A 24,193-nucleotide genomic window follows, 5' to 3' on the forward strand; every position below is an offset into this window, starting at 1 on the left:
TGATATGCCTGAAAAGGAGTAGGAATAAGTATAAAACGTATTTAATCCGACCCCTTTTCCACAGCTCAATAATTAATATTTATTAAATTAAATTCCTGTGTTCCTTATAATCTCTCTATATATACAATCTATCTATATACAATTTGCTGTACTATATTTATGATACTATATTTGATATTTACAATCCAATGATTTTCCAAACATATATACAACTTGATATACTATGATTTTTTATAATTTATATATTTATACAATCCATATATCTATATATACATATCTATTTGTACAATTTGATGTACTATATTTATATATTATACAATCCGTATATCTATACAGTTTGGTATAGTATGTTTACAATTATACATTTGATGCAATCTATATATATATATATATATACAATTTGATATAGGCTACTATATGTACAATTTACATATATATAATACACATTAACATACACCTGTGTATACAAAACTTGTGAACCCAATTATTATTATATTTATTTTATTATTTATTTATTTTTCCTTCTTAAAGCTCTCCCTCATCCCTGTACCTTTTGAAAATCATTGCTATGTCACTCACTTCTAGCTCTCTCTGGCTGTCTCACAAACACTCTCTCTCTCTCTCTCTCTCTCTCTCTGTCACATCTCTTTCAACTCCACTGGTGATTTCGTGTCTGATTCTGTGTAACTGTCTTCTACGGGAGGTGAGGGGCTAACCCCGGGAAGAGCTCTGCAGGCCGGCTAATTGAACTCGAGGGGCCCCACTCTGAAGCTGACTGACGCTTTGATAAGCGGAGAAAAATGGAGCAGTTTCGTTAATGCAACAGTTGCAGAACCAGACTAGATGATCGGGCTTGGGGGGAGTTTATTTTTTCAGAATGATTGGCTACTGCTGTCCGAGTGATCAAGTAACTGACTGACTGACTGGCTGTTTTCTTTTTTTACAGACAGCTGGTCTGACTGTGTCTCTGTTGGCCGAGATGACAGAACAGTTACAAAAAGAAGATATTATGTCAGCTTAGTGTAGAGAAAGGCCCCAATCTTGTATTTTATCTCATTATGTAACAAAAAATGATTCACATAAGTATGTGGATTTAACTGGAAGTGGACATCATTACAAAAAGTGCTTGGAAAATGTCCAACCTACTTATGTTTCTGCATGAGATGAGGTTGAAGTTGGACTTCATATATAAGAGAGCTATCATGAAAGACCTATAGCTGTTTTTAAAGGACTGGTGCATTCAAATGAAGATTTATGGATAAAAAATATTTTTTTTTCAATATATATATATGTAAACATTGATATTCTAAATTGGACATAACATGCATTATCATAATGGAATGAACCCACTAATTTCACCCCAATCATGGCTTACTCAGCGCTGGACAACTTTTCTGGTGAAACTTAGAAGAGCCAACATGGATAAATCTCCATTAATGTTTGAAGTATTTACTGGGAACTACAGTACATCTGAAAAGGCTTTAAATGTTTTTACCATCTGCAGTTCGCATGCTAATTAAGGTCATGCAAGCTCCATGGGGTGGTTGTGTTTTCACTCAAACATACCGACATACTGTAGCTTGTAGACCTGGGAGAGAGAGGCAGCTTGGGATTTTTTAAATGTTTTTTCTTCGTGTGTTCACACTGGTGAATTATTGCACCTGTAACCTCACAACATATTGAAGAAATCAAAGGTCCTTGGCCCTGCAAAGGATGCTTGATTTCTCCCAAATTATCCGAACATGCTAGCTGCCGCATAAACACTGCGATGTTTAATCCATTTCTTACGCTCTTGCCCGTGCTCTGTTTTGTGAAAAGCTTACAAGAAGTGACATGACAGTCCAAATTCTTCAAAACACATAGTGTCACTCTCAGGAGGGCCCCACACACAAGGCTTCTGCATGTGGAGACACTCGCAGCATGACAGACCTGCCTCGTTGTGTTAAGGTTAAAGCTAGTGGACTAATGCTGTTTGGGCGAGGAGTTTAGTGCACAGTCAATCCAGTCTGTTGTTGTCACAGCCATAGTGCTTTAAAAGTGTTCATGTACACACCACATTTCAGACTGAAATACCAGAAAAACTATGATCAGATGTAATATGAGAGACACTTCTTACTCAAGACAATCGGGTGCAACATCAAGTGAGGAACGATATCATTCAGGAGGCAGGCTTTTCTGGGGTATTTGAGAGCAGAAAGCGACTCGTGATGACCCCACATGTGGCAGAGTGTCTGCTCTGTGAATGTGCTCCTGTTTACCTGAGTGTAAAGCGGCTCGTAGATGTCCACTCCGTTGTCCTTGCTCTGTTCGATGAGCATGCTCCCACGTTTCCAGATGAAGCGTGCAGGAGGGTTGGAGTTGACGGTGCAGCGCAGGAAAACCGTCTTCTCCTGGTAGTAGCTGCCCCGCACATCGCTGATGGTCTGGTGCACCGTCAGAACTGGTGTGTCAAGGTCTGCAAGACAAACAAACAAAAAATCTAAGCATGACGCTGCAGTGGGAGACCACTACGTATTACACACTGGCAGTTTGTTCATTAAGGCATCATTGCACTAAATACTGAAATGCAATGTTTTTCAAACTACATGGTGCAAATTTCAGAGTCAGAATAATTCAGCAAGTTGGGGAAGACGGCTGTCCACCATTGAGTCTGGTTGCGCTTGAGTTTTTTGACTGTTTAAGGGAAATTAGTCATTGCCCTAGCTATGTACAGTCATGACCTGCTTATACTAGGTGTTATAACCTTTCTTGTGAATTTTCAGCGTACAATGAGTGAAAATGTATCTTTTGATAAAGGAAAAAAACACTGAAATACAACAGCAAGAAAACAAAAATATTTAAAAAGCCAGAATATTTCAGAGTGTATGTTGAGTTAAAATAAGCTTCTGTTGGAATGATGTTGTTGCCTTCTCTGTGCTCAAAATTGGCGAGATTATGTGTGGCAGCTTTGGGTTTTGGTAACTGGGACACAACTGTAAACAAGGGCAAACAAGTGCAGTTTGTTGGCGGAAATGCCCACCCACACTGACCAAAACCATCCAAACAGTTTCCTATTGATTCCAGCTTCGGAAAAGCACAAAACATCCAAACAATCTGATCTCCTTATCTCGCAGTGACTGTCTCACACACTAGATTTAAACATTTTCCTGTCATATTTGATCTCTTTTGCCTCGTTTCGCTGCACATTTCCTTCATGGGAGTGTCATCTCCTGTTTCCTCCTGTGGATAGGATTTCAGCGGCTGTCACAAGCGTGGAGGATGCTCTCCCCTGGTTTCTGCCATCTCTCCTAAACTCACTGCCACTTCCACTCCTCTTCACCCTTTCTCTCTGTGTCCTCTCCTCCTCACCCCTCGCCTCTATTCCTCACAGGGCAGAGTGTAAAGTGAGTGTGTGTAATCCTGATTCTTTGCTGCCTAATTGGACTGTTGCAGACTTCAAACGTCATGGAAACAATTTCTGCCAACACCAGGGTAGCCTTTTCACCCCTTTCCCTGCCTTTCCATTTATCTTCTCTCCTCTCACCTTCTCTTTTATGTTCTCTTTTCCTGTCCTTCAACAAGGTACAGAAAAATAGGAAAAGGCCTATTTAAGAGAGGACAGAGGGAGGTATTCCTATTTTCTTATTTTATTTTGGTTAAGATCTTTAAATGAACCTTTTTTTTTACTATTATATTATATTAAATGGCAGCAGCTGTCACACAAACAGCCACATGTACACACACACTCACATCTGGACCTAAATATAAGCCTTTAGCATAGCATCGCACCACTTCTGCGGCTCAAAGGTAAGAGCTCTGAGAAAAGACTGGACAAATACACACAAAGAGACAACTTAAACTCGTTCAGGTGAGTTTTGTGCCTCTGAGGAAAAAGTGGTAAAAAAAAAAAGAGAGACCTAGCATTGCATGTGATTGCAGCTTTCTTTGAAAGAGGAGTCGCAGGGTCGTGAAAACATTTACAAATTCATAGGATGAGAAGAACTATCTTGCATGCTTTGAAGGTAGGTTCAGTGTGAAGGAACTTCACCTGATGTCAGGGGAGAGAAGGGTGAGTCAGAACAAGTATGACATTGAAAATATAATGCAAACACTTATGACGACAGCTGTTCAGTCAAATCATATTCACTTTAGTTCTACAAAAAATAAATAAAGACTACATTTATTTTTTTGCCTAGAGCAAAACCAGTGCAAAAGAACAGAGACATACATAATGAATATTTGGGCTAAAACAGATCAGACCTTGATATGACTTCTTATGTAATTGCTCTAAAAATCCTCTAAAAGAGGAGCACTTTTATTTAGCTCAAGTGTATGTTTGATAAATAAGTGATTGTTGCCCACAGTGGATTTTCACTGTATAATTCATTCATCAATTTGTATTTGAGATGTTATTCTAAATGAACATATTACTGTGCTTATCTAGCCCTCTTTTCTTCCTCTTTTATAATGTTAAAGAAAAGAATAATACCCATGTACAGCTGTTGTGTTGAGCCACATATGCTCTGTGTGGCCCCGGCTAAGCTGCTTACTGTAATGCACTGAAGTCTTTTTGTGATTCCGTTATTTGAGACTTTCTCTGTGATACAGCTCTGCTCTCTGTGAAGTGCTCACCTGTTTCCATTCCTCTCATCTCCCCCGCGCACACCCTCATTTATAAAAACGACAACCCGCAGATTGTGACAAAAGGCCCAGCAGGGAAGCGGACAGTGACGTACCAGCAGTCCCTCTAAAAGCCTCTGCCAGTAAACAGGCCATCAAACCCCGGACAGCTATCAAAGATATCAGCCCCCTGGTCCTGCCTCGTGTGAATGTGTGTGCGTGAAAGAGATCTGGCAAAAGAGCAAGCACCTTTGTCGTCTTCCATTAGTGAACATGGGCCTGCATATCTGTGTGTTTGCAGTCAGTGTGTATTTGTCCAGACTGGCAGACTTTCTGTTTAATTTTCACAGATCATTTGTAGCACAGGGTGAGTCCGAGCTGACAAATGCTGCTGCAGTTAGTGTGTGTGTGTGTGTCAGAGAGTGAGTGAGATGGTCTATCTGCTGTCATGCTGTCTGGTTGACACTGTGGATGTGCTGAATGTGGAGTAAGTAGAAAGTGACAGGTTGACACAGAGAGAAGCAGAGACAGACAAGTAGATTCTAGAGAATGTCACATATCAGCAAACGGACTCGGACTCGGAGGTCCTCACATCTACAGATACAGCAAAGAGGATTCTGAATAAATAGCAAAATAAAAGCAAAAAAAAAAGAGGATACATCTCAAGTATCAGTAAACCGTTTATTCTGCTGCTTCTGTATATTTTCCAAATACTTTTACTGAGGCCATGGCCAAAATAGTCACAATGCTTTTACAGCCTTTTTCACATGACAGTTGTGTTGTTGCAGATTTTATATCCAAGCTCCCTGTGAGTCTAACTTTACTCTGCTTGGGCCCTTAAGTAAATAGAACCACAAGATGAAACTGCAAGTGTACAGAAATACAATATGAAACTTTAATGAAGCTTCTGATTTCCCCAAAGTCCTGCCTTTGCACACAGCTTAGATCAATTGCACTGCACTGCTTTTGTTAGCTGCAGCTTTTAATGTACATCCACGCTCCCAAAGTCCAAGCTTCACAGGGAGAGCGGGTGGGGTGGGGTGGGGTGGGGTGGGGTGGGGTGGGGGGGGGGGGGGGGGGGGGGGGTTGGTGTTGTTTTCAGCTTAGACACCACACAGTGCTGCTGACACAAAGACATCTATGTCTGTCCAACATAATGTTTGCTTTGGTTTGTTCTTAACCCCTTTAAAAAACATATGTATGGGCTGTTATTTCAGTTATTGAATCCATTTGTAATTTAATTCGAATACATGCCTTTGATCTCTCATTATAAATGATCAGTAAAAAAAAAAAAAAAACAGAAATAAATTATACGTTGTGTTTTTTTTATAAAATGAAGAAAAAAATCTTTGTTGATTTTATTTCATCTGTAAGGTGATGGACAAATTGATAACATTGATTCACTGCACTTTTACGTTATAGAAAATACACAACTTTCTTTCTTTAACCAATCAGTTTTGCCGTGTTTGTAGAGCTTTTCTTCTCAGAGATCTTTTGCTTTATTGTATGTGTTCAATTAGAGCCTTGAAAAACATTGGATTTAAACCACATTTTTACGGTTAAACATAAGAACACAGAAAACACACAATGAAAGTCCCTCAAGGTCAGTTATTAAGTTCACCTTCGATGCAGATCCTTCAATATTATTTCTGAAATAAACCTAGACAGCACAGAGAGAAGCTGGAAACTAGAATAATATTGTATTTGTAAAATTTCTCCTTTCTGATGTCTACTTAAAGGAGCAAGATGTAAGATATCTACTGAATTAAATCATTAAATGCCCTGACTAAATCATCAAACATTTAAAAAAACATGCTAATGTTGAAGTGCTGGCTTCTCTGACAACAATGCAGCAGCCAGAATGTCCTCCTTCTAAGTTTCGATTCCGGTCCGTAATGGTCTGTATTTGTTTTGACCAGAGAAGGTAGGCAATCTAACAGCAACCCCACATGGCCGTTATTGATGCTCCTCAGTTTGCCAGGCAAACGGTAAACCAACCGGTGTTGCAGCGATGGAAGCCGGCATGCAAACTGGTTCAGATTGAAGTGATTCTACCCGATCTAAAAAGCCTCTGCATTTTTCTAATAAGCTCCACGACCAGAAATGTGGTGAAACTGGGATAAATATTGGAGATGCTTTTGAAAAATGGAGAGGTTGAACACAAAAAAGAAGCTACCATGTCCGCGACATGGAAACCTGTGTGCGCATCAACTCTAGAGAGGAGAGGGTGTGGGGAGACAGCTCCCTCCAATGTTTTGAATTTGGACTGCTGCACCAATTTTAAACGCTGTGTCGGAGTTACATATTGCTCCTTTGAGTCTAGATTCTTTGATCAAGAAAATGTGAATAATTTCATCTCTCGCACATTTTCTTATTTGTCAAACAAAAAGGCAGATTCAATTTGGTTTAATTCACACCATCAGATCCTGCTAGACCAGCCCCTTGTTACAGACGCTTCTTAATCATAATAGAAAAACACTCAAGAGGTTTGCTTCTATTTGCTAAGAAGATTCTAAGGTCCAAGTTCTTCTCAATTATTTTAAATCTAAAGCAAAAACAAACCCTCTAAAACACAAGCCTGTGCTTCAAAATTACCACATGTTTGAGGAGTTCCTTCAAGGTTAAGGCTGAGTCAAATTTCAGTCAAGTATTCCAAACGTGTTTGCTCTTGAAGATGATGTTTGTTGTTTTAATATAAATTTCAGGATGAGCTAACGAGCAGGAAGAAGCGGGCCTGCACTGACTTTGTTTGCTTGTTATCTGAGGAATGGGATGATCAGAAATGTGCTCAGAATTACAAACCTTGCACGCTGCTAGCAAATTCAAGTTAACCCCTAGAATGCAATGCAGCTACAACAACATGTTTCTTCTGTATCAACCACACGTTGTTTTTTTTTAGAAATTATCCACTTTATACAAAAGAGATTTTATAAACTTAATCCTGCACGGTGGATTCAAACAGAAACACAAGTTTCATGAAATTAAAGTCGTATGCATCTACAGTACCTTTTAAAGACTCCTGGTTATATGTTTCCAATCATACAGTTCTTAACAATCATAGCTCAAATGTCTGTCTGAAGTAGCCGAACTAGCCGTGGCACTGATGGAAAGAGAGCTTTACTCTGAAGCAATCCATCTGAGCGGTCAGGGTTGACCGAGTGTGTTTTTGTAACAAGTTGACCTCTGCTGGGTGCTTTCCCCCGCAGGAGGACGCCCCGGACTCCAAATCCTCTTTGATTTCCAATAACATGTCCTGTTCTCTAATAGCTCTCCAGAAGTAGACGGCGGCCATTAGGGGGACCAAAGAGAAGATGACAGGTTCAATTGAGTGTGAGCGTGCAATGGAGGAGAATAAGGTGTGCTGTGCGTGTTTGCGGTGCGTGCGTGCGTGCGGTGTAGGGGATGTGATTGAGTAAGGATAGCTGTGCTCTGGATCTATTGTACAACACGGAACAGAAAGTGTATTATCCACAGTGAACAGACCCATAATTCACTGAAGGTCGCTGCAGAATCCATTATCAATCTACTGAATAATAAAGAAAGAGAAATGGTGCATGTATGTGAACAAAAAAAAAGGGAGAAAGTGACAGCCTGATGCACCATATTCATGCTAAACTAATGTGATACAGTTTCTGTTCAACACAGAGCAAGAAGGTGAATACGTGCTTCTCTGCAAGGCTGATCATGATGCATTTTGAGTTTCTTTTACAAAACCATTAAGAGTTTTGACACTGAATGGCTCCTAAGGCTTTCTGCAGCGGACCCATGCAGTCTCATTGTAAATGTTGGGAAGGAGTTCTAGAAACAGGCTCTTTGTGGAAAATGTAAATTCCTTTCTTTCACCCTTTTCACACATACTGAAATCTCCTGAAAAACATTTTGGCAACCCGGAGGGACTTTAGGCTATGTGTGAACGCAAACAGCCGTATTTTTCGTGCGGAGTTTCTCCGGCCAGACCCCTAGTATTTTATCCGCAGAAAATCCAAGTGAGCTGATGTCTGAACGCGGCAGCACATACTCCGGAGATTTCAATTTGAGCCAATGGAAAGACAATGATGTTTATATACAATGACTGCCTAAAGTGTCTGCACGCGACCACTACGATCTCCGTGCACGTAATTAAACGGCTGCATTATGTTTTCTGTTCGTCAGTATGTTGTTCTCTACTCTTTTGTGGATGTTGTCATTCCATTGTACTACACATAGCATTGATATGAAGACAAATATTCTCATTATAGCGTCGTGTAGCGGACTCTGTTGCTACGGCTGCTACTTCCGCGTTGATTATTTACGTCACGTCTTACCTCAGGAAATCCCCCGACCTCCCTCCCCTCTGACAGGGAAAGTCCCCCACTGTGAGGAGCATATGTGAACGACTATGTCGGGAGAATCTCCGGAGAAGTCCTCCTGTAAATTTCTAGATATTATCCGGAGTGCAGATGTGAAAACGGCTTTTTAGAGTTCCAACCCTGGGTTTATTCTGAGGTTTTCCTTAAGTGTTCCAGTCCACCATCATGAAGGCTGCCTCAGTAGTCTTTTACGGTCCAGTCTTTAATTACATGTTTTTGTTTGTAAAACTCTCATTAACAGATAATTTAGAGATTGGATGCCACAAGCGACTAGACCAATCTGATACCACATTGAATCGTCACAACAGTTTGATTTGGAAGAGAAAACCCTGAATCAACTTGAAGATGTCCATGAAGATGTTTTTTTTTCTATGTCAGATTATCTAGTTTAAAAAAGGGCATACTGAATAAAAGGACCACAAACACATTTCTTTCTTCATTAGAAATTGTTCATTTTAAGGATGTTTTCTCCCCATTTATCAGTATTATGCATACCATTATAATCAAGGTGAAAAGGAGAATTTGTTGCCTTTCAGCAACAAACACATTTTAATTTTCTGTCACAAATGAGTCAAATGTGAGGCTAAAAAAACTGTGTGCTTGTTAAGCAATTATAGTTTGATTTAATGAATTAACATAAATTACACTTTAGTCAAATTGAGGCTATTAAATCATGTTTACAACACTTAATGAAATGTTATCACAAACTTGATTTATTAATATTAATGGAGTTACTTATTAAATTGTTGCTGTCATTAAAAAAAAAAAGTAGATGTGCCATCCTCACCTTAGCAGAAAATGAAAAACCTAGGCTTGATTAATCAGAGACACCTTTATCATTGTTCGTTCATACAACAACAAATATCAAATGTGACGACAAAACATACTGAAAGCAGCTGATTAAGCCGCGCTAATAGATAACAGATCATAAACATAACTCTGCATGCGTCTTTCAAGGAAGAATTGGGGTCGTACTTTCTTAGTCTAAAATCTCTCTGGATAGATGAAGATACTTGAGCCTGCATTTGAGCATGCAAAGACTTGCCAAGTGCCACATGTCATAAAGAATAATTGAGGCCACTCTTGGACATTTTCCTACGGATCCTACACATGTGTAAACAGAGGTTTGGTTGAGGCTAACATTAGTTTTGCAGTTATTTGATCATAAATCAAACCATTTAAGCAAGTTTGTACATTTTAAGTATCTTTTGTGTTGTTTTTTGTTAGATTTGTGCTGTTAGTGTTTTTGCAAATAATTTTCTTCATATTATTGGACTATGATTAAATTTGACTACACTGCTACACTAGCAGGAGGTGGAAATGTGAATCTCACTCTATAACCACGTGTGATGTCCCTGGCCCTGTCATGACTTTCAAAAACATACATCACAGTAAAGAAAATGTAAAAAAGCATCAAACAAGTCCATCTCTGCCTCATACTGCCCAACAGAAAACATCAGGGGTAGGATTAAACACTGCAGTTCTGGACATATGGATTCTCTCTGCCAGGCATCTTGCTAACCTTCAGGTGTTTGATGGTGGAATTGAACCACTGTGTCTGCATTGTTTTCAGCTGAATATCAGGACTTTGATGACTAATTGTTTTGTTACCCTGGCACGTAGCTGAAACCAGACCTCACCTGGAGAGATTGGAACTGTGATATCCATTGTTCAACCAAAACTTGGCTGCACACAGGAGTACAATACGTCATCATTTAGCTGAGGGGAATCAGCTAAGAACTTTGGCTTTGATGCATAAATTAACAAAAAAAAATCTTCCTCATGATGGCACAAAAAGAAAAGTAAGAAGATCACCAAATGTACTACGATGTATGTTTAGGATACATAGCAGCAAAAGGACTTCAAATCACGGCAAAACAGTCGCACAGTTTTAAAAATGTTTGCTCAAGGAAACAAGTCAACATCGGGATGAGGATGCTGAAAGTAAGCAAATGTGGCTCTAGGGATGACCACGGCCACCTTTTGAGATCTGATCGGAGCGGCATGTGGTGGGAAAAATGAAAGTATGATTGGCTATTTGCCTTTTCAGTGGAGGGACTCTGGAAAAATCAACAATTTGGGCTGTGTTACAACAGGCTGCTGGCCTTTCTTTCTTTAATCTTGCACAATTTAGTTAGTTATGACTGACTTTCTCCTCTTAAGGCCATAAAGAATTGAGCTCAGAATATCTAAATGTTGCCACTCGTTTGAGTTACATTTTAGAAAGGGTAAATTTATGCTATATATTTGTATGTTTAAGCACACATACTTCATGCTACCCCTGTATAAGTCGCTGCACAGTTGTGCCACTACAGTCAGAAAAACTCTGGATCCAGCCCCGAAAGTCCGGGAAGACAAAAGACAGAACCCATCATGATCTGGTGATCAAGAGAATGATCCACTAGTTGTTTGGAAATGTTAGACTGTCCAAAGCTGTGGACAGAATTATCAAATGACATCACTTTTTGCCAGTATGGACTTCATACAAAAATCAAAAAATTCAACACTGCTTTAATTTTGTTTTTATAGACGACAGAGCCAATCGTATTTCAGTCTGCAGTAAAATGCAACCACACCATCTACTGAAAAAAACAACTCGTTCTGTCCTTTTCATTCTTTCTTCTGCAAGCACACACATCTTACTGAAAGCACATTATTATGGGCTATGGACAACAAGCACACACAGACAGAGACACACACACACAGAGACAGAGACACACACACACGAGCGTGCACATAGCCACACGCACAGACAGAAAAGCTGTGCATACAGAGAGGCACAAACAGAGGCAGACTTTCTGTTTGATCCAGCTCAGCGTCTCGTCAATTATTCAACATTCTGCTCATAGACATCGCCTTAAAGACGACATTAAACATGCACAAGGCCCACATTTGGAAATAACGAGAACATTGCCAGTGTTTAAAATGCAATGTTGAGAAGTACAGATTGATTTAAGCTGATTTTCTCTGCCTGTTTTTTTAGCCAGCAAATTGTGAATCTACGTCTGTCTTTCTATGTGTTGGACGTCAAAAACAAATCATAGAAGAGAGGAGGGGAGCTGAAACAAGAATGGCAAGACTTTTTCAGTATTATTAATATCTTAGTATACAATCAGATAAATTGGATTTGCAATACAATCTTGGGGAAAAGAACAACAGCAGTGTGATTTGCCCTAAGTGCTCTGAGCTCTTAAGAGAAGAAACAACAGTGTGCATATGAATGATGTCCTTTTATTAGTATAGAGGCAAAAAAATATAGTAAGGCAACGGGTGATAAATGTATCCAAATGGAGGAGTAAAGACTCAAGAAAACATGGAGCAACAAAGGTTGTGACTTCAATAACAAAGAGTTATAGAGAAGAGTCATTGCCTATGACTACCACGTACGTTCTGCGCATGCGTGAGAGGAAATAACCCTCGACGATCTCCTTGGTGTGTCAAGTCTTACTGCAAAGTTATTGTTGCTAACTTGACCACAGAGCCCTTCACATTCTCAACTGAGGCTACAATGGTACTTGTGATTGTCAAATTTAAAAGTATTGGACCACTGACCAAGCTGCTGTATCTTTAACGAGTTGGGGTATAGATTGATTGCTGAGTAACATCTATCGCTGAAGCCACATGGGGTCCATTTATTGTTCTTGTTAAAAAAATAATCTCATCTTTCTCCATTTCAGAGCCACTGTAAAACTCTCCTGAGAACATTACTCTCCTTATCTCCTTATGACTTTGCTCATAATTAGAAAGAACATGAAGAACAGTGCACTCTGCAGTAGCATCTTGTGCTCCATGCTTCAGTTTTAAGTGTACGGCACAGGAGCCTCTGTTAAGAAGAATTACACTGTGAGTCTTCTCCCACACTAACACTCGTGAATTTGCTGGAAAAGGTGGATTTTTGTTGAGCCAGCTCGTTATGTACAAGCCTTAATTATGCTTTTGTCAGCAAAGACTCTCTAAAATGGTATTAAACATTCATGACGGTGTGCCTCTATTATTTTAAGGCCATTAAAAGACTAATTTGGGCACGGTTATTTACCCCCAGTGTGACAGTGGAGCTGCACAGCGGTGGTGACAGCATATAGGGTGTTAAGGGACGAAGAGGCATAGTTCACTCACTCTGCCTGCAGCATAAAATAACACAAAAATGAAAAAAAAAAAAAAAACTCACAAGGGAAAGTGCAAAAGGCACACATGCATGTGCCCATACACCAGAATGCCTTCACCGAAGTATACACACAGAATATCCTGAGGGTTAATATCACACAAGAATCTCTGTTTCCCTGCAGACCTCGAGGGCAAACACAGGAAGGTCCTTCTGTGTCCCTGTAAGTGCCTTCTGAAGTTATCTTCAGGGATCAGAATGGATTAGGATGCCCTTCTTACTCCTTCTGTGGCCATGTAACAGCTGGGATCCATGCAACGCTGTGTTACAAGGTGTAAGAAAAAGAGCATGATGACATCAAGAGTCATGTTTATGTGCTGCTCTTGAAGCTAGTTAAAGAAACATGACGTTTTTCTTTCCACTTTTTAAACTCTCTCTCTCTCTCACACACACACAAACATGAAGGGGCACATGCAGGGGACAGTTGTGTAGTGCTCGTCCCCTTGGCATTTGCTTGCTTCATATCTAATTAGCTTAGTGGCATGCAGAGCACTGTAGTGCGCACTGAGCAATAGAACATATGGAAAACACACCAACAGTAATATAGCCTTATGCTGTTTTTAAAATGATCAAATTGCTTGTGTTTTATTTTGTTGTGTTGTGGTGCCGACACTATACCCTGCACACTACCTTTATTAAAACAACTGCAGACCACTTCAGGAGATTCCTGCGCAGAAACTAAAGTAATATTCTGGCACAACTTCACTTTCATTGTCTCCTGGTTAACAGGAGACTGTGAACAAATAAATAAATAAAGAGCTAGACTCCCAAGATAACAACAGGCTGGAAAACATCCCAGTCTCATCATAAGTCTCAGACAAAAGTTTGGATAGGTTTTTCAGAAGTTGGTTTAGAGCAGACAATGCAGAGAAGGGAACATTGTGCAAACTGTTCAACTAAATAAAAAAATGTGCATAACCTTCGTCTGAGTGTCAATGTGGCAGTATGAGCAGCGTTGCTGAGGTATTTTCTTGTCTTGAATTGCACTGCTCTTGCTGGTTTCAGCACAGCCATAAGCTGACCTTACAGAGTAGTTATGGGTCACTATGAAGAAGAGGATAAAAGTACTCTGCTGCTCTCAACCTTTAGGTAGCCAGTGGGTGAGCTAGAGGTCTGACCGCATCCTCTGCTTCTCTTAGGCTGAATGAAACCATCCATTAACTAATCCTCTACTTGGAGTATCCATTAAGTCATGCTGATCTATTGTCCAACAGGCATGTTTTATGTTTGTGGTTTAAGATGCAGTAAGATAAGTATATTCGGTTGTATTTCTACAAGGTATATGAAGGATGCCACATTTTGAAGCAACTACTCAGGAAGTTTCACTTTGAGGTGAAAAAAATTTGAGCGGTGTACTAGATTTTATCCTTGACAATCTGGTAATATGACACAACCTATTAAAAACACATCATATAAAGTCAACTTGGTGTGCTGCTAATAAGCTGAGATGTGAACATTACACATGGTAACACTGCTATAACTCTATGACCACTGTCATCCCCTCACAATTGGCTCCACAAGCCCTCGAGCAAGTATCATCACTGAAACATCTTTACCATCTCATAACTGGCAGGTCAAAGGTCAGCGGTGCTCAGATGCTGCTAATAAATCTAAGGGTTATGGCCTCGAGCAAGACAGTGAAAACCCATCTGCTTACTCAAGAAATACTTCTCAGTCTAAGCAAAACACTTAATTTAAAATTGAAAGTTGACAGACAGGGATACAGCTTTGACCTTTCATACCTTATCATCAAGTCTTTCATGTTACTCGAAAAAACAATACAAAAAACCTTTTACAGGAAAAGTCTGAAGTTACATAACATCATATCTATAACTCAGATGGTGCAGTTTTCCCCTAATGGGTCATTAAAAGGTGATTGGATGTCTCTTATCACATTAAACATTTATTTATTCTGGACTTTAGGGAATTTAACACATAGTCTTTATGACCTTCCCATGGCTCTATGGGGTCAAAGGTCAAATGGAAGTCTGGAATATTGACAAGAGCGCGATATTATGACCTCAGCTGTTAATGATTGTGTCAGAAAAGGATTCAATTTAGGTGACAAAAACCTGTGAAATACTATAAATCAATATTCAAGAATAATACTCACAGCAAGTAGACTAGATGAAGAGATTTGATCAAATGTGGTGAAATGATACGATACGATAAATGCCAACAATATCATCATAATCAAAACTCATAACTTTACTAAGTATTCAGTTCTACAAACACTGTCTGATTTTATTTTTATTTTTTATGTTGTTTGGGGCTGGCGTTCCTGTGTGTGTGTGTATGAGTGTGTGTGTGTCTGTAGTGTGACCTTACAGAAAGGACAAAACTGAGCCTCTCTGTGGCAATTGTCAAACTTGGCAATCAAGGATCTACTCTGGACCAAAACATACAGTTTCAGGCTGACAACAGTCCTTAAAGAAACTGCCCACAGCAAGACTCTCCCTCACAAAGCTTATTAGGAGATGCTCAGAAAGAGAATAACGCACCTGCCTATGGCTCTGACGGTTATTGCCTTTTTTCCAGACTGATTTGTGTGCCACCCACAGCCACCAGCAGCAGCAGCTCTGCCTGTACTTACAAAGTGCTGAGCTGGCTAACCTTTCACAAAATGTAACACCTTAGGGTTGTGATGGTGCACCAACTTATACGTTGATTTCTTGTTGTTGTTTGTTTATTGTCTTCATTTCTTTATCTGTTTGTGTATTTATCTTGATATCCTGTTCTCCAAACTTTTTCTAAAAAGACATTATTTTCCCAGGCTGGACAACTTGCAAAAGTTTTACAATTTCCAACAGATTTTGGGTTAGGGAGTTATAGTGCTGTTTTATTCTTTCTTTATGGTTCCCTTTGCATATGTTAAATGTATTATTATATTCTGTATGTGTTTATGTGTAAACAGTAAAAAAAAAAAAAAAAAGTGTTTTGTGTGCATATTAAAGAGTAAAATGGACTAAACCCTCACTGTCATGCTAAGCTTTCACTGTGTAAACGCTACATTTAAAGATACATCTTTGATTTCAACAATAGGTCTCTTATAAGAAAGTACTAGGAGTCTTTTTAGCGCCATCTTTCTTGTGATATTTCTACAACTCAACGCAAAAATATATACGCAAAAAGGGTTGGATATGTAGCTGTTAGGAAATCTTTCACCCTCACTTACCGTACTCCTTTCAACACACACAGATCATCACGTCTAACTTGGCCTTATTTAACTGTCTTTGATAAAGCAAACGCTGAGTCGGAGAAAGTTCATGTCATGAGGGTGAAACGTTCTTAAGGCAGCATTATGAGACTATTTCTCTGCAGCCCTTGGATCTCACCTGATATTTAAGAGGGTGGGGCTAATTGTTTGATCTTTATTTCTAACATCCTGGTACTGACTTCAATTCAGCGACTTGAGTATTGGTCAATACAGTGGGCCCTTTGATAATTGAATAATACAAACATGATATTGGTGAAATAAAACTGATTGCTGAGAACGAATACGCTTTCACTGACATCAAACTTGGTGCTAGCACCACACTGTTGTTCTTTGTTATTGTCACATTTTAATATTATTTATTATTTACATGAAACTAGGTGATTTTGGGGGGCAATTTGGTTATAGTTCTGGATCTGTGTGTTAACTGGCATCCTTTATATTCGAGGTTTTAGGCATGATTAAAAGTCCATACAGTACTGGTATCCATATTGAAACAATAATAACTGTGTCCTTGGGAGATATTAGACGCTCTACTGATATATCTATACGTATTTATCTGTTGACATATCTGACAGTTTTTTTTCTCCTCTTCTCTTAGGTTTGTTAGTCTCATGAAAAGTCCTATAAACAACTATGATTTACATTGTCTTTTTAATAGTTTTCAAATCTTGGATCCTGACTATGTGTCATGGCTGTCTCATCCTCCAATCTCTGCCCTTCCATCTCCATCCTCATCCTAACAGTATTTCAATTTCTCTATCTGCCAGTACACAGGCTGCAGGCCTGCCGGGGGGCACCTCCCATACTTTATAACACTGCCTTCATTACCCAGACCGCTGCAGCTGGCCATAAATGAAAATCTGAAGATGTGGGAGGGAGGAGGGGAGGAGAAGGTAGAGGAGGAGGTATAGGGAAGTCGAGGAAAGGGTCAAAAAGGAAAAGAGAGTCAATCGTGAAAGAAAGAATAAGGTTAGAGATGGAGAAGGAGAGAGTGAGCAGGAGGTTCAGGTTACAGAAACTGACTGAAAAGAGAAAGAGGAGGGAGGAGCACTGCCATAAAATCTGAGTTAGAAGTTATTGGAGACGGCTGGATGAAAAATGCCATCGCCATAAAATAATATTAGAATTGGTCCGGCCTTTTGGCATTGATGAATACAGATGCTGCCCGGTGGGGTCTTTGGCTGGGGGAAGCAGGCTAATTTGAACACCACCCTACCTGTGTGGGCGCTTAAAAAATATTAAAGTAAATGAAATAAAGGTTCACTGTCAGTTTTTTTTAGTTGATGGCCCCACTTTTCCATCTCATAGCAGGATAGCTGTCAGACAGAAGAACTTCTTGCCAAGATGGCTGCCAGCGGGGCTGTTTAACATGTGCAGAATTTATCCTTAATATCGGCACAAATTAACGACAAACCTGAGCAGAAATGGACCTGCAGTAGCTTTTACCACATTTTAAGACAGGAATCAAACCTCTCAACCTCTCACAAACATCTTAGCTTTATCTTAACCCCCACAGCTCACTCCAACACATAGTCAATAATTGGCCCAGGGGGAGCATGAGAGGAAGCAAACTGACAACTGAGTGAACAGAGCGCAGCTGAAATCTGATCAGCTATTGACGTGGGGATATAGCAAAGACAGCTGGATGTCTTAATTACAGCAAATGCTCTTTCATCACATTGGAATGGTGTTCAAAGCAGTCCATCAGAAAAGCATGTACCCATTTTGACCAAACGGGAAGTCAATGAAATGGAACTTGAAATATGTCGGGGTGCCGGATAGCTTCGCAGTTATGTCGAGCGCCCCATGCACGGAGGCTATTGTCCTCGTCGCAGTGGCTGTGGGTTTGAATCCGAACTCGGCTACCAACCTGCATGTCAACCCCTACTCTCTCCAACTTCTCCTGTCTCTCTTCAGTGGTCCTATCCAAAAAAGGCAACAACAAAAAAATGCACCCAAAAATATCTAACGATATAAAGACTGGAAAAATTAAGATGGTGTGAATTTAAAAAAAAAAGGATTCATATTATGTAAACTAAAACACATTGTTACAATACATTTGGGCTGTTTTAATTCCATGATCAAAATCTATACATGCATTTTTAGTCCTGAGGTGCACATATTATAGTGATTCCTCTCCACTGAGAACATGATATTTTACTTTGCAAATGAAACAAAACATTGATTTTCTTTGCATTTTAGACTCATGGTGGTTATTGGAACTGGATCACACAAGACTGATCCTTGAAAAGCACATTGCATATACTTAGTCAAGTGTCGCTGCTCATACACACGTCTATCTTTAACTTCCTTTCTTTTGAGAACGCCTGTCTTTCTCATACCTATGAAAATCCACCATGAACCACCTGATTTATGCTCCATTCCAGTGTAATGGTTATTTTCCCTGAGAACAATATCAGCGCGTGCTTCAAGAGCCTGTGGTAAGGTCAAGATAATTTCAGGCCTACACTGCATTGTGTAACCTTCATAGGGAAGGGAGAGTCAATAAATAAGGGATAGAAAAAACAAAGAGGAAGGGAGGGGGAAAAAAGCACATTTTAGATAATGTCGGCCACACGATGGGGATGAGTGAAGGGGTCTTATCTCTTCCTTGTGGACAGCTTATTACTAAACCATACTTCACTCTATTGTTTGTGTGCCTGTGTGTTCATGTGTGCACTCAGTGTGGGGGATAGTATGGTGGTCTTGCCACTAAATGGCTCAAGATTTCTAGGATAACTTCATTCACTATAGATAATTTATATGTGAAATAAAAGGGAAAATGGATTTAAGAATATGAAAGGAATAAATAAATTAAGTGAAAGACTGTGATTTTGTTCCAATTTTGTGCCAGTTGATTTAATACATTAACGCCGGGCTGTCAGGATATCTCCCCCTCATGTTCTCTTTTATATCTCTCTATCAGTGTCTGACAGTCAGCCTTTTTGATCAGTAAAACATCGTTTTCTTATCTTGTCTCCACCCAGCAAACTGATAAAAAAATACCTCACCTTACTTGACTATGTATGAGACATTTGTAGACTCTCATAAAAAATACACACTCCTCCTGGACAATCTGAATGTGCAAAGCTGTGGTGTGATGGCTGCAGCATCACAATGCCTCACACAATTTTCAATTTTTCTAGCATTTTGGTTGAAGTTTTTATTAATTTTTGTGTGTAACTTTTATCTGTTATTAGCCGGGCTTCCATCATTTTCTTTACTCACAGTCACTCTCAATTCCTCCTTGTTATGTCTCTCTGCTACAGTTGCTGTTTTACCTCTCATCATACAGATCTTAGCTTTGTTCTTTAACAAACATACCTTATGCTTTATGAAGCCAATAAACAGCTCTGCTTTTTACAGGGTTGACAGTGATGTAGTACCTCAGAGTGGAGGGGTGGGGTAACAGGTGACCCAAAACTGTCTTGGTTACATGTTACCAGTGTCTAACAATAGTCAAATGTATAGGGAGAGTATTGTCTGTGCATGCTGCGTACGTACATCATGTCATTATTCTACACGATCACATACCTGTGCAAACAAACACAAATCAAGGGATTTTACAGTAAGTAAAACATTCACTTACTCACATACTCAGATGATTGACCATTTGGACTATAACTCTGAGGATGTACCATCAATGATGGACAGGTAAACTCTAACATGGATCTCAGGGATGCCAAGTCTTCACCAACATGATGGTAAATGGTAAATGGTAAATGGACTTGAGATTGTATAGTGCTTTTACACCGCAGGTCACACCTACCCCGCTATATAGTGAGATAATCAGAAGAAACTAATCCCATTAATAAGCATTCATACGCAGCCGATGAAGAGGTGGGAGCAATTGGACATTTGACTGCAGGAACTGGGGATGGAACCCTCCATCTTCCGGTTGAGAGAAGACGGCTCTACCACCTGAGCCACAGCCACCCCTGATGATGGGTGAAACAGCAGTTCTTGGACAAAAAAGGCGGCCTCTAGGAATGTATTCATTCAGAATATAAAACAGTTTGACACTGAGATGATCACTTCCTACCCTTTGTTAAAAAGGAAAGAACATATCTCATTTAAAAAAAAAAAAAATGTCTCTTAAAGTCATGTGACTCCAGTTCAGGGTTTTTCCACAATGAAAATGAAGAAGTGATTTTTATGATCTGGGATGGTTTAAGCGGATATGTGTGTGGTTTGTTGAAGCGTAAAACAAGAAAATCCTTGAGAGATTTCTCTGGCTGTGATTACAGTTTTGTAAGTGCTGTTAAGAGAGGCTGTTAGAGCAATTTGAACGATAGCATCAATTGGTTCAGATAGATTCTGCTGTGCTGAAGCAATCTGACTCAACTACACGGTGCCTGAAATTTGGATAAACGAGGCTCCATTGTGACAGTGTAATTGTAACATGTCATATTAGGCATATGTCCGTGAAGTAATGGAGGCCTTATTGTGGTTTGTGCTCATCACCTCCATCTGTTCATCCATCTGCCCTGACTAATACAGATGATCAGCGAGCGAACTACCAAACTTCTCAAGTCGCACTAATTGGGGACATTTGATAAGTCTTAGTTAAAAATGATCCAATTAATGCTGTTGTATACTCAGTCCCTCCAGGATTTTGTTGACTTTTTGTGCTTTTGTTGCAGCCGTAAAAACAGATTTTTAGCCAGCCTTTTTTAGGAATGTTGGAATTTATTTATTGTTTGTTTTTGAGGAGTGCATATGTGAAAAGGTCTATATTTGCAAAGTGAATGTTTTTACCCATGCAGTAGAGTAAACCGTCAAACACTGCTATCTTGTGTGACACTTTGACCCAGGAGCTGATACAAACTGATCACCTTTAGTTTCTTAATAGGAGACAGTGTTACTGTTTACACGTTATGTCACATGCTTTATTGAGGAAGTGGCATCAAGCTAATTACAACGGCGTCTGCATGACTGCTGCGGGCTGTTTTTTAAGCTGCTCACAACGCCCCTGTCAGAGGAGAATCAATACAGTTCAATACACACAAGAGTGATATATCCTCAGCTCCAGTTACACTGAAGGGTATCTTAGAGCACTGCCTGTCAATATTTACATCCTGTAAACTATGACCTCATAGTATTTAGCTATTTGACATCTTAGAATACCACCTTTAGTGGACTGCTACTTTAAAACATAATGTGTCCCTTTCAAACTGAAAATGTTCTTTGGAATAATTGAGAAAATAACTCATCCCTAGTACCAATACAACCAACTACAATTCCAAACATCATGACATGCAACAACCCACACCTCTATAAGTCAGAAAATGTCTGCAACAATGTGGTCGACACACCAACTTCCCATCCTTCTATTCTTCTCAACATGTCCTAAATGATAGAATAGGTCCGAAGCCAATGACCCAAAAAAACAGCACAAAAGACAGTTGGCAAGTTCAGGCCACAATTGATCAATACAAATAGTGGACTCTCGGTTAACCTCGTGAAATGGGCGCTTTTTGTTTTAGTTACCTGAAACCCTCTCTGAGGCAATGTGTGGCGGCTGTATAATTGTCCCGGCTGAGTGGCCCTCTGGGGAGACAAACTGACCTCTTGCAATAGAGAGGGTAGTGCTCGAGGAGGAGGGAGGACATAATTCTTGCATAATGAACTAAGTAATGGGACAGAAGAAACAGCACACACGACAGCGTGGTGTTAAAGGAGCTGAGTTATCCAACAGGATGATAGCGACATTTAGGGTCAATGCAAGGACATTTCTGGAGAGGCTTCTTGATGTGAAGACAAAGACAAGACAAATTCTTTAAGTTACTCTGTTTTTAAGATTGTAGAATAAACAATTCAGGACAAGTAACTGGCTGACGAATAGGAAAATTGCACAAATTACACTCACAGCTGCTAACTGATATATCCTGGACTTAGCGTCCTAACAGTGGCACTGCTTCCTTGTAATCAGAGTCCATTAGGTAAAATAATGACAGTGGTGTACACCTCTAGCAAGTCAATTATTAAAAGGGGCTTAATTTAATGTTAGCAAAGGTATTAAGAAACAGTTGTAAAAGCAGATCACAATGTTTGTTGCAGTTGTGGTACATTGAGTCCATTTTGAGTGATTAGCATAGCCTCCGGGGAAAGGCTGGTGAAAAATAAACAGCCCACCTTTAAAGGTTGACCTGTAGCAGCCCCATTATGCAAATAAGAGCCATTTGTAAGCAAAGTTTTATGTGACTAGCAGGTTTTATGTTAACCACATTTAAGCGGTAAGAATTAGTGCTGAAAAGGTTAAAATTCTGACCTGCTATTACGTCAGGCCCGTTAGACAAAATCGAGTTGTTTAAAAATACCAGAGAGGGAAACAAAAATGCATTATTCCATAAAAAACAAGCGACGTCTGGGTTACAGCCTGAGCTACACATATTTAAACCTGCAACCCCCTGATGTGGGAATTATTAATGGATAATAAAACCATTCATTTAAAATATTTAAAAGCACATGGAGGCGTTACTAATAGAAAGTAATGTGTGGTTCATGCAGGATGAAGGCAGAGGAATTCTCACAATGGCTACCTTTGTATAAATATTTCTATGTGCAGACAATGTACTGTCTGTGTGAAAGCTTCCTCTTTTACAGACATCTCTACAGTTGAATATTTTACATCACAAGCTTTAGCTGAGTGTTTCTCTCTAGATGAATTAATAGTACAATCACTTCACTTTTTAATGTGATTGTTGCTATCTAAAGTGACAAAAACATCACAGAATGTATGTGTTGAAAAGTGAAAGAAAGTACCTCTCGGATTTTTTGCTCATCAAAAGATTTGTAGTGTACACTTAAGTGCTTTTCCCTGTTTGGTTTGATCCATGTTCTCCTGGACACAGTGAAGCCATTATCTGTCCTAGTGCCTGCTTTGATGTCTCAGTATGTTACTCTGTCAAGGTGACACCGACCGACTTGGGATTGCACATATCAGATTGTAAAAGATGCCTTTTGCTTGACGGCAAAGGTTCTGCTTAAGACTCAATCAAACCCTCCGACTCGCTCGTTGCCCTCCCCTCCAGGCTCACACACAGTGTCTGGAAGCAGGAGAAAATAATTAGGCCAGAGTTGCTGTCTGAGGCATAAAGATCCATTAGTAACACATCTTACACATTACAGGCTAGCTTTGCAAAGGTAGCCTGGGACTGATGAATCAAAGAGAAACCACAGATCTCAAAGGGAACACGTTTGTCTTTCCATTACACTGTATTTAAAGAACCGGAGGCTGACATGGAGACTGCTAGCTGTGCTCATACATGTGCCTAACAGTTTCTCTCTAGGTAAAAAAAACACCTGTGTGACTAAACCTGGAATACTCATTTAGCCAAATGCTTCCAACAAATGCATTCATTAATGATTGTTTTTTTTTTCTTTCTTAAAGGATGGCCTCCACTCATCAGTTTCTACTTTTGGAACCTGCAAACAACCTGCAAAACCTGCAAATGGATCCACACCTGCAAACAATTACCGAGAGGGACTGAACTGGGGTGCATTATTGAGGGTGCTATGCTGAATTGTTTTTTTACTAACAATCTATTAACTTCATTTTTTCACAGGCAATTTCTGCACCGCAAACTGAAACTGAAACTGAAATACAAAACTGTAAACTGTATAATGAGGGTAGACATAACATTTTCTCTGGTTCATTAATTTCCATATCTTATAATAATTGTTAAAATAGAAAAAGTGAGTTTTGCAAAAGTAAAAACATATGAGACACATACATATGCCACATATTAGTGACAGACCGGATGAATTAAGGAATGTGACGAGGGATGTGCTCCAATAAGAGAAACACTGAAGGCATGGCAATTCAAATTTATTTTACAAATCTGTGATTTTTAACACTAGAAA

At 39.5% G+C, this 24,193-nt stretch overlaps 1 protein-coding gene across 3 annotated transcripts in view; it reads right to left on the minus strand.

Annotated features, from left to right (window-relative positions):
• The window catches only part of LOC132976022 (MAM domain-containing glycosylphosphatidylinositol anchor protein 1), a 176,934-nt gene that overhangs the window by 66,252 nt on the left and 86,489 nt on the right, over positions 1-24,193 (minus strand). For all 3 annotated transcript variants that reach the window (XM_061040983.1, XM_061040974.1, XM_061040969.1), the window contains exon 5: positions 2,259-2,455. In XM_061040983.1, the coding sequence (XP_060896966.1) occupies positions 2,259-2,455 (197 nt within the window). The remainder of the gene's footprint in view (positions 1-2,258; positions 2,456-24,193) is intronic.

The sequence above is a fragment of the Labrus mixtus genome, chromosome 1, assembly GCF_963584025.1.
Source record: "Labrus mixtus chromosome 1, fLabMix1.1, whole genome shotgun sequence".
In the NCBI taxonomy this organism is placed as follows: Eukaryota; Metazoa; Chordata; class Actinopteri; order Labriformes; family Labridae; genus Labrus; species Labrus mixtus.